General features: G+C 35.8%; 1 protein-coding gene across 1 annotated transcript in view; it reads left to right on the top strand.

Moving 5' to 3' along the window:
• The window catches only part of CSMD1 (CUB and Sushi multiple domains 1), a 1,107,925-nt gene that overhangs the window by 586,264 nt on the left and 510,431 nt on the right, over positions 1-11,230 (top strand). Inside the window, exon 5 of the mRNA XM_017739215.1 lies at positions 805-1,012. Within this exon, the coding sequence (XP_017594704.1) occupies positions 805-1,012 (208 nt within the window). The remainder of the gene's footprint in view (positions 1-804; positions 1,013-11,230) is intronic.

The following is an 11,230-nucleotide window of genomic DNA, read 5'->3' on the forward strand; positions in this document are numbered from 1 at the left end:
AAGATATAAGATGTTTGCTAAATCCTTTGGCAAAATACTAAGTAACATTCAAGATTTAGGAGGAAATTCCTATGCTTTGCATTTTTAAAAAAAAATTTGTTAATAATCATTAAAAACTGTATATTATTAACTGATGATGCATGAACCTTGCAAGGTCCACCTGGCAACAAAACCTTCTGAATTCATTTGTCATCTGTAAACATCCTGATTCAGAACAAAAAAAAAAAGAAAAAATAGAAAGGATAGTATGATGTTATTAATGCTTCCTAGTTTAGGACAGCTTTTAAATCTATAAGAATTTTTTTTTTTTTTAATAAGAAATAAGTGGAAGAAAATAATTGTTCAGTATTTTTAAATTTGTATCACAGAGAGTCTAACTGTGTTTCTGTGATTTTGGGCCCAGGTCTTTTTTAGGCTTCTTCTGTGCACACTTCGGCAGAGCCAGGTTGTCCAAACCAGCTCAAAATAGCTGTCCCTTCCAACCTTCATTCTTGTTTGGCCTGATGCTAAAGTGACACCAACAGGGAAAAAAAAGTCAGAAAACCAAAACCAAAAACCTCTGCTGCTTAAAGGCCAGAAAATATTCCATTCCATTCCATTCCATTCCATTCCATTCCATTCCATTCCATTCCATTCCATTCCATTCCATTCCATTCACCTGGATAATATTTTGTTCCTGTGTGTGCATATATTTATGGATCCTCAGTGGGTAGAGAAGAGATGGGTTTGCTATGGCAGAAACATGGATGGTGCTTCACTTGTTTGAAGTGCAGCTTCATTAGTAATTGATATTCTGTTCATCAGCTGAAGGAGCTTGTGGAGGGACACTACGTGGGACAAGTGGAACTATTTCAAGTCCACACTTCCCTTCTGAGTATGAAAATAATGCTGATTGCACCTGGACCATATTGGCTGAACCAGGAGACACCATTGCTTTGGTCTTTACTGACTTCCAGTTAGAGGAAGGATATGACTTCTTAGAGATCAGTGGAACAGAAGCACCATCAATATGGTAAGTCAGAGATCTTGTAAAGGTCTCATTTCCTGTTTTTCTTTTATTGGTGCTTATCTGAAAAGATATTAAAGGATATTTAAGTTATTTTCTACCTGTTAGTAATGACCATTTTTTATGCATTTTCTTTGGACCCCTTCACCTTTCAGAACGGAAAAAAAGAGTTTGCCTCTGTTTCTTTCCACATCTCTACCCTTCCTCTTCTTTTCCTCCATCTTCCAGAGTTATATTTGTAAGGTATCTTACAAGTGAGGTTTTAATTCATGTTACATATTTGAAGTTGGTATAAGAACATTTTCTGATGCTGTGTCTTGAATGACTTATTATGGTATTGTACTTCAACAATGAAAGTAGTGAGCAAAAGTCAGCCTCAGTAAAACAGGAATATATAGACAGCTAATAGATGACATCTTTTTTTAAACAGGCTATAATTCAGTCTTACTACATGTACTCGTGTGCAAGCATTACTATCTTTATGCTAGCTGATGTTAAATCTGTTTGCTTAGCAATATTAGGGATTAGTAATTGTAATACTAAATCTACATTCTCTCTACTAAGTAAAAGATGATAGTTCTGCCTGTGGGAATGGATTAAATTGTGGAACAGTTTGTATTATGATTTCTTTGCAGGCTACATATGCAGGTTTTTCATCCTTTTCATCTCTGAGAACGTCTTGTGCTTGACATATGCACCATTGCTATAAAATTTAGCCTAGAAAAATGCAGATCTACTCACAGATGACTGATGGTTATTATTTTCAGAATGCCTTTCTAGAGATAGGAAGCAATCCCACTGTTATTTTAATGTCATAACAGGATAGACAGTACAATACATTAATAATTGTGAAGTTCTAGCTAGCATCTGATCTTTTGAAAATATAGCAATAAAAATGTGTGGTAACTATGCTTGGAAACTATGTAAAAACTTTGGTTGCAAGACACATGTAGATTTATGTCACAAGATTACTCTCTAACATTTCCACATGACCCAAAGTTGTGTAATGGCAGTCAGTGAAGCATCTTGGTACCAAATTAAGTGTTCATGTCTGTCCGAAGCACAGCCTGAGAGTACTCCCTTGCCTCTCACTCATGCACAGACATACACAACAATCATCAATGACAGAGTTTTCTTCTGATGACTTCTAAGGATCAGAGCTGAAATCTTGAAGGGGAAGAACTAATGCAATTTTGCTGCAGAACATAAAAGTCTGTCCATTTGATTTCGTATAAGGCACGCTACTAGACACTTAAAAACATGCTTGTGCTTTTGATTTCTGGTAATAGATGAAGTAGAATATGAGCAGAAGGCATTGGAAACATTCTACATTGATCTCATGTAATATCGATCAGCTTTACATTGGAAATCAGAGATATAATAAGAATTTATTTTCTCCTAGAATTCAGTCTCAACATTTTTCTTGTTGTCTGTGGTGTGTTGGAGATTATTTAGCACTGATCACTAAAACCTGGATTTACTGTGCGTTCCTAAAATCATAGAATCATAATATAATCTGGATTAGAGGGAACCTAAAAAGACCATCTAGTAAGAGCACTCTACTGTGAGTAAGGACTTCTTTAATTGGAGCAGGTCGCTCAGTCCTGACCTTGAATGTTTCTGGGGATGGGCATCCAGCACCTCTCAGGGCAACCTTTTCCAGTGTTTTTCCACCCTCACTATCAACAAATGTCTTCTTTATATGTAGTCTAAATCTACCCTCTTTAAAATCATTACCCCTTGTCCTATCACAACAGGTTCTGCTAAAAAATCTGTTCCTCTCTTTCTTATAAACCTCTTTTAAGTACCGAAAGGCTGGATCAAGATCTCCACAGAGACTTCTCTTTGCAGGCTAAACAGCCACAACTCTCTCAGCCTTTTCTCATGAGAGGTGTTCAGGCCTTATCATTTTTGTGGCCCTCCTCTGTACTTGGTTGAACAGGTCCATGTCTTTCCTGTTCCAAGGATCCCAGAGCTGGATGCAGCAGTGCAAGTGGGGTCTCACCAGAGCAGAGCACAGGGGCACAATCCCCTCACTTGCCCTGCTGGCCATGCTGCTTTTGATGGAGCCCAGGACACAACTGGCTTTCTGGGCCACACAGTGCCAGCTTGTGTCCAGCCTCTCACCCACCAGCCCCCCAGAGTCCTTCTTGGCAGGGCTGCTCTCAATCTGTTCATACCCCAGCCTGCATTGATACGGGGGGTTGTCCTGACCCAGGTGCAGCACCTTACACTTGGCATTGTTGACCCTCATGAGTTTTCTATGGCCTACTTTTCGAGCTTGTCCTGGTACCTCTGGATGGCATCCTATCCCTCAGGTTTGTCAACGTCACCACACATTTTGGCATCATCAGTAAACTTGCTGAGGGTGCACTTTATCCCACTCCCCATGTCACTGATGAAGACACTAAACAGTACTGGCATCGGTGATATCAGTGAAGGATTGGTACAGTATCACTGATGAAAGTCTGGAGAAGCTATGGGGAGTTTTGTAAGAAATGTTTAAAGGATTATTGGAAAATTTGGAATGAAGCTACACATTCAGCTATATTTGAGCCAGAACAGTTACCATAGCGACATTAGAGCCATGCTAAATGTAGTGCATTCTGTAATATGCTAAAATCAGCTGTGTGTTTAAATGGGAAGTTGTTCCATACTTAAAACTAATGGTCTAGGGGTGTTATCATCTTAAAATGTGACTTTTTTTTAATTGCTCCCTTTTATTGTATCTGGCATCATGTCAACAGCTTTAGACATTAATTCTATATTAGGAGACACATATTCCATTAGCACAGTCTGGTAATTAGGATTGTTTTTTCCCTTAAAGGAATATTTGCTGTAAAATAAGCAAAAAAAGACACATACATGAGCACTGTAAAACCTAGAAAGAGAACAAGAATAAAGAAAGTAATTTCAGACTGATGATTCTTAAGTGGTTTTAGTGCATGATGCAATATGTCTGGATTACCCTCTCCAAATACATCAGCAAGGTAAGAAGCAGCTCCAGCATGACTGCAGTAAAAGCAGGATGGACTTTTTTTTTAAGTAAAGCAATGGAATTGCAAGAACAAGTGGAATCTAAATGCTGAAGGAAAGTAATCTGATATATCTATAAAATATGTAAATAAGAGATTTTATGTTATAGTAATTACATAGATTATATATCTTATTCCTATATAATATTAATATTTATTATATTACTTATCTGACACACGTTTCTAAACCTTCTATAAGATGTTCAGTTAATTTCCGTTTTATATAGCTGACTGTTGTTTTGTTTTCCAATGCATTGATAAGGAAAACAAAATTTGTTTACCTTTTCTTGTTTTTAAAATCACTCATACGGTCCATCCTAATGCAATTAGTTTATAAAAGAGTTAAGAGACATTATTTTATGTACATGATACAGTTAGAAGGTGTAAAGCCATTCAAGGTTTGCTTGTTGGGGGTTTTTTGGTTTGTTTTGAGTGTTTTTTTCTTCTTGTTTTTTCTAATTAAAGAGCAGTTATATAGCTCTGGATCTTGAATGAATATAGGTGATCGCATTTTTAATTCTGCTTTGAATCAATAGAAGTGTCAACAGGCTTAAAAAGAGGAACATCAGTGTTTGCAAAATGAATGTGAAGGACATAGTAAAGGCTTTTAATCTGTAAAAAGAAGTAGGAGTAATATCAGTTAGACTGTAGGTGAAATAAATCTTTTTGAATTTGAATAATTTTCTTAGTTTTCTATTTTATAAGGAGTTTTAGGTGTAAAATAATTTTATTTTGAGTTAGTAAGCTACTGCTTGCAATGCCACAAACTTGTGGGAGCATAACAGATAAGACTGCCTCTGCTACGTGTGGAGCCCATCTCCACGTCGATCAAAAGGCAGATCTTTTGGGTCCAAAGGGCTCCTCTGTTGTTAATTATTAGAACATTAAAAAAAAAAAAAATCTGAGCATTGAAAATAACTTTTAAAATTCTTCCAAGCATGTCCTTTTAGATCTCTGCATAAGTTATATGGTACTTAAAATTAAATCAAGGTTGCACTTAGAAGTATCTTAAGTATGTTAGAAATCCAGACTTCAACCAAACACAGTTTTGAAATAGAAATCTGTTACTTAGGGTAAGCATCCTATTGAAAATCTCTTAGTCTTTCCCAAGACTCCTCCTTGAGATGGAAGTTTGGGGTTTTTTATTATTATTTGTAGGTTGGGTAAAGCTGGGCAATTCACATGGGCAAAGATAGATAGATCCAACTCAGGCTTTTTCATGTAAATGTGGCTTGGCCATGGTTTTTACAAGACCATCAAGTTATCTTATACTGTTAGACTGTGCATGAAAGGTGATTGTGATACTAAGAATAATCCTGCAATTATTATTTTTTAACTTGGAATCTTAATTTTGAACAAATTTTGTTCAAAAATTTTTTTTTTTTCTCTTTGACCAGATAATATTGATTTTATCTTACTGTGCTTCAATTTAAAGCCAAAATTATTATCCTTCACATTTTTGTCAGTATTTGCCAATGCAGGAGAATGAACTACACTTCATACTTTTTAGTCTAAATTAATTTCCTAATACTATTTAAAATTACCTTTAAGATTATTATGACTTCCTTATAAATCATCTCAATATCATAGTGAAAGGCCATAAAAGTGTATGTGGATGTGAGAGTGATTTGAAAGCAGTAGTAATGAATTGCTATAATCTTGGCATACAATTTGACATAAGTATCTGGAGTCCTCTGAAACTCACTTCTTATTTCTGTGTTAATGAATAATTCCTATAACAGCTGGATACTATTTTGTGTTTCGTAGCTAAATGCACCAGTTCAAACACTCAGTTATATTTCAAAATAGTAGGATTTCAATTTGTATGCTTTCTCTCCTGTTAATAGATCTGTTGTAATCTTAATTATCACCCTCCTTGTGAGAGGCCTATAGCAAAGTTATTCATGAGGAAATGGAGTGGTCTAGATCACCTTTTTGATAGATCTCTATGGCCATAGATCCAGACATCCGAGCTGAATGTTTAGCTCAGAATTACATCATTAGACAGCTAAAGAGCACCATCTATTGGTTTGCTGTAAAAAGATGTATCGTTTGTGGATCACCTTCAATAAAGTTGTTCTACACCAGAAAAAGGCTTGGGACATACCTGTGCCAATATAAGGCACTATTTTTGTTTCCTTCTCCATTAGGTGAGAAAGGATATGCCATGGCCATGCAACAAAGGGGAGGCAGTTAGAGTACAACTTTTTTATTTGAGAAAACTAATACATTTTTATTAATTTATGGGTAATTGCTTACTTCTTTTAGCCTCCTTAGAGATATCATGACCATCATTCCTTTTTTGTGTCACTAGTGAAATTCTGCAAAGTCAAATGCTTGTCTTGGAGTTCTCTTGCTGTCTACTAGTTTTTGGAAGCTCTTACCTTTCTCTAGCTTGTAACTGGATTTCCCCTATTACCTGTTTTGGTTAGGAAACCAATAAGTATAAGCTTCTCTACTGGATAACCTGTCCATCTGACATGCCATGAACCACATTTGGGGTTTTTTTCAGGAAAACAAGTTGCATAGTTACCCTCAGATTCTTCCTATTGACTTTCATGGTGCAAAGTTTTCAGTTTCCATGTAAATATTATGTAATCTATCACATTTGGAAATTAGCAATAATGTTACCTTGCACTTGAACTCAACCTATCAAATATATGTAGCAACACAAAAACATTTAAAACTTATTTACTGTAGAGCACTATTCAGTTCCAAACCCCCAAGATACATTGGAAGGATAAAGAAACTTTTAAGGGGAGTGGCTAATGTAGAATTTGTGCCTATATGAAGAGCTTTTTAAGACTGAAAAATATAGTGATCCTGACAGAACATTACAGATTTTTAATTCATAATATGTTTATTTACCTGAGTAGAATTAAAATTCTGTTAATTAAATACATTTTTGCTAACAGATTTCTTCCATACATCATTCGTTCAGACTCTTGCTACAGCAGACATCTTCAGAAGGGATTTACATATTGGAAACTGAATAAATGACAGAAAAATCTCCAAAATAAGTAATATGGCAAACACCGTGTCCCTTTAAAAAGCTCAGTGGAATACATCTTCTCCCCACCTTCTGAGTCCGGTCAGTTGCTGCCTTTGGTACTGATGCTTGTCACTCTGGGTTTCTCCTACCTGTTTTCTGTTGGCAATATCTACGCTCCCACTGCTCCCTTCACTCCCAGAAATGTGTCCTGTTTCTGCATCCTCCCTCGGCATTTCCTGCTGTGTTCAATGGTTTAAGCCTAAAATCCATTAACATTTATCCCAATAAAGAATGGAAAAATCATAGTTGATCCTGGTTTCTCGTAGATAAAGGGTTGAAAAACATATACCCCCAAGCATTTTTTTTTGTTTCTTTTTAAAGTCAGCCATGTGGTTTACTCGTAGTCAAAATGGTGTATCAAAAGTTTTCAAACAAAGTGCTGAACTTGAGTTCCTGTGGAGTTGTGTGATCTTGGAGAGAATGTCTCACTGGTATCAGAGCTGTTAAGCACAGTCTCAGAAAGTATTATCCCCACTCACGTATTAGGGAATTTATAAAGAAAATTGGCAGAGTGTTTTGCATAGGACATCAGCTATGTATACTAAACAAGTCATACAGGAAACCGGTGTACTCTAGTTCTAAAAGTATTGCTTTCCACAGTCTTTTGAAATTCCCTGAGTGGGAAATAGCAAGTATTAATTCAGTATCTATAGCCAGTTCTTTTTTTAATAGCAGTTTCTAAACCCAAACATCCGCAGATAAACAACTTCTTCACTCCTACAGTTCTCCCATAATAAGGATTAATAAGCTGATATCATCAGTGATCTATCTTGTACTTGGCTATATTTATCAAAATCATCATGTTTCAAAATGGATTTTCTTCAGGCATTCAAATGCCTACTTGAAAAATGAATTATCCACAGTTGTAAGTAAATTTTTAGCAGTCTTGGGGAAATACAGTGAACACTGCTCAGTATCTTTGGAGTCTATGGAAATTTAAAAAAAAAAAAAAGTGGACTGGACAGTTAGTGAACGGTTTGCCCTCCCTAAAATTTATGTAAGAGAGAAGATGAAACCTGACTAGGCTTAAGAAAGCAAAGCTGCAGCGAAATTGGTATCTTAAGACAGCGTTACATTTATTTCTACTATCCTGGGCATTATCTTCCTTTTGCTTTCAGCATCCTAGTAGCAATTTGGGTTTTTTTATTGTTTTGATACAGAGGAACATGACAGGTTTTTGGTTTTTTTTTATTTAAGTGTATATTAAATAATTCAGTATAAATGATATAAGGAAATGAGCTCTGCTATTTGCAGTGACAAAACTGCAGATTCTAATTGCTGAAATGGCCATAATGAAGACAGGAAAAAAGAGTGCAAGTAGTGGTTTCAAACATAAGCTGAAATGTAGCATCCAAATTTGTGTGTGATCTCTGAGTTGGTGGCATTGCACTGGAAGAAAGGAAGTGTTGGAGGGAATAAGGACCACCGTTTTCCTTTCTATTGTATGTAGTATGTGTACATATATATATATATATATATATGTATGTATATTATCTTTTGGTTAATCTGATTTAAAAAAACCCAACATTGTACAGAGTCCTGCTGCAAAGACAAACCTATTTAAGGCTCACTTAATAAATATGTTTAGTTTATGATAATATCTCACATAGAAATCTTGCAAAAGTTCTTAGACTTGTATTTGAAGAAAGTGTTTCTGAAATGCATCACTTACCTCTTGTAGTTTTTTCATGCTAAATAATATATATATAAAAGTACGTATTAGTATCTGTATGCATAAAAGTGTGTTGGATGTTTTGCAAGGATTATGACCTTAAAATAAATAGGAGGGTAAATATACTTTATGCTAATAGTAGGGACTAAACTCATATAATGTCTTGCCTGTGTTAGCTGTAAGAACACAGAGACCACTTAGCTGTTAACACCAGCATGTGAGTCGCGTATGAAGTGAGAAGTACAGAGGCACTAAATTGATGCTTAATTCACAGAACACTATTGCTTTCTTTGCACCTATTAATTTACAGCCTACTGTGCTGAAGAGGCATAAAGGCTTCATTCATAGCACATCACAAACTGACAGGAACATAAGAGTGAGAGAACTCACTTAAGGAAACACTGTGACCCACAGTATAATTTTCCACTATATTTAAAAGAACATAAAAAGCACTAGATTTTTAAAATTAAGTATATGAGCACAGTTTAAATACATTAACAGAGAGCTCAGATTACTTAAAATATCACTACTTTACTTTGTTTCTAAATAGATTTTATAACCCTGGGGATTCAGTGTGCTCCTAAAATACCCTTCTACTGGGTCTGTTGCATTATTCTAGAATATCTATAAAATTAGCTTCATTTGTTCACGAAACTCGACATTGGATTCAGGAAAATATGTTTTAATGATGAAACAGTTCATGTCAATGTACTTTTCTTGGAGATATTTATGAATCATTAAATTTCTTGCTTTTGCACAGTATCTATCCATCGCAGCCAACCTGAAGTGTAAAACAAAACAAACAGATATCTTGACTTCTGGAATGTTACATTAAGTTCTTCCTCTCTCTCCCCTTTTGCCATACACCCCTACCAGGGATTCTAGGTTTGCATGCAATAATCCCAGTAGTTCTGAAAATGCACACCTACTCACTGATTAAGAAACCAAACTAAACCAAAACAAAACAAAAACTGAAACAAACCAACAACCCCCCCCAAGACCCCCAACAAACCCACAAACAAACAAAAACTGATTTAAATTTAAATCTAATTTAAACTGGAGTTGTCAAATCTATATTTCTTTTGACATCTGTGTTACCACATGAGAAGGAAAAAGTTTAATAGAGACAATCTTGCTGTTAATACATCTCTGCATGTAAATATGAAGTCTCAAACTTGTAGAAATAATACAATTCAGGTCATCTGGTCAAATCCCATTAACAGAGGGACTACTAGATCAGTCTGGAAAACAAAAAGAAAGTTATTCCCTGGACATTATGCCAAATTCTAGTTTTTGACACTGGTACATAATTTAGCAATAATATCAGAAAGGAAATCAATCATGGTGTAAAGTTACACTGACATGGGTAGTGGCCTGTTTTCCCATTAAGATCAGTGAGGATGAAGGATGGTAATTTACCAGACTGCTCTTTTAAAGCACTGTAGTTTTCTATCATATTTTTCAAATATATTAGAATTTTAATATTAACTATTGCAATTTTCTAAAAAATATAGTGGGTTTTAATACATCCTGGGTTTTTTGGCATATGCTTTCAAACACCCAAGTATATGAAAATTTGTTTGGTAGGAATTAGCATAGTTAAATGTGTTCTTACTTTCCAGCATATAAAATGATCTCAGCAATTATTCATCACATTTTAAGAGAAGAACAGAATTTTACAATTGTAGGGGTTCTGTCCAAAATACTCATTACTGTTTACCTTCTGTGAGATAAGAATTAGGAGAAAAGCAAAGCAGGCACCAAACTTGAAAGAATATAAAGAAGTTTATTAACAGACCTAAAAGAGGGAAAAAGAAAAAATAAAATCATACCACACCTTCAGAACACTTCTCCTCCCCCCACCTTTCTCCCTTCTCCCACTGAAAATGTAAAAAGACAATCCTTGAGATGTTCAGTCTGTTTACCACTTCTGTAATAACCTTGTTCAGTTCATTTAGGAAGAGGAGTCTTTCTTGCCCATGCTATGAACATATTATCACAATGAGACAGCTGCCCGGGTTGGTTCTCTGCACACACCATGTGAGAGTCCCTTCCCACGACTTGCAGCTTTTCCCACAACTGCTTTCGAGTGTCCAATCTTGAGCTACTGGGGTACAATTTTAAGGTTGAGCCATTCAGAAACAAAAGTTCACCCATCTCTGGGAGCATTTCATCTGTAAGAATAGAGGCCCTTCTCCTTCCCTGGGAGCAAAGGGTCTTCCTCATCTTCATCTCTAGGACTATCTCTGGGAGCATCTCTAGGAACAGAGGTCTTCCCCTTTCCATGTGGAGTGAGAGTCCTCATTGCTTCCATCTCTCCCTGTTCAAACTTCTCATGAAATTACAGCTGCTTCAACATCTGCTTATCTCAGCATAGGTGCTTTTGCTCAGAAGTTGAATGCTCCACCCCCCATGCCTTCATGAAATTACAACGGGTACTCTGATATATCATAGCTTTACAACAG

This window comes from Corvus brachyrhynchos, unplaced genomic scaffold (genome assembly GCF_000691975.1).
Source record: "Corvus brachyrhynchos isolate BGI_N302 unplaced genomic scaffold, ASM69197v1 scaffold136, whole genome shotgun sequence".
NCBI lineage: Eukaryota > Metazoa > Chordata > Aves > Passeriformes > Corvidae > Corvus > Corvus brachyrhynchos.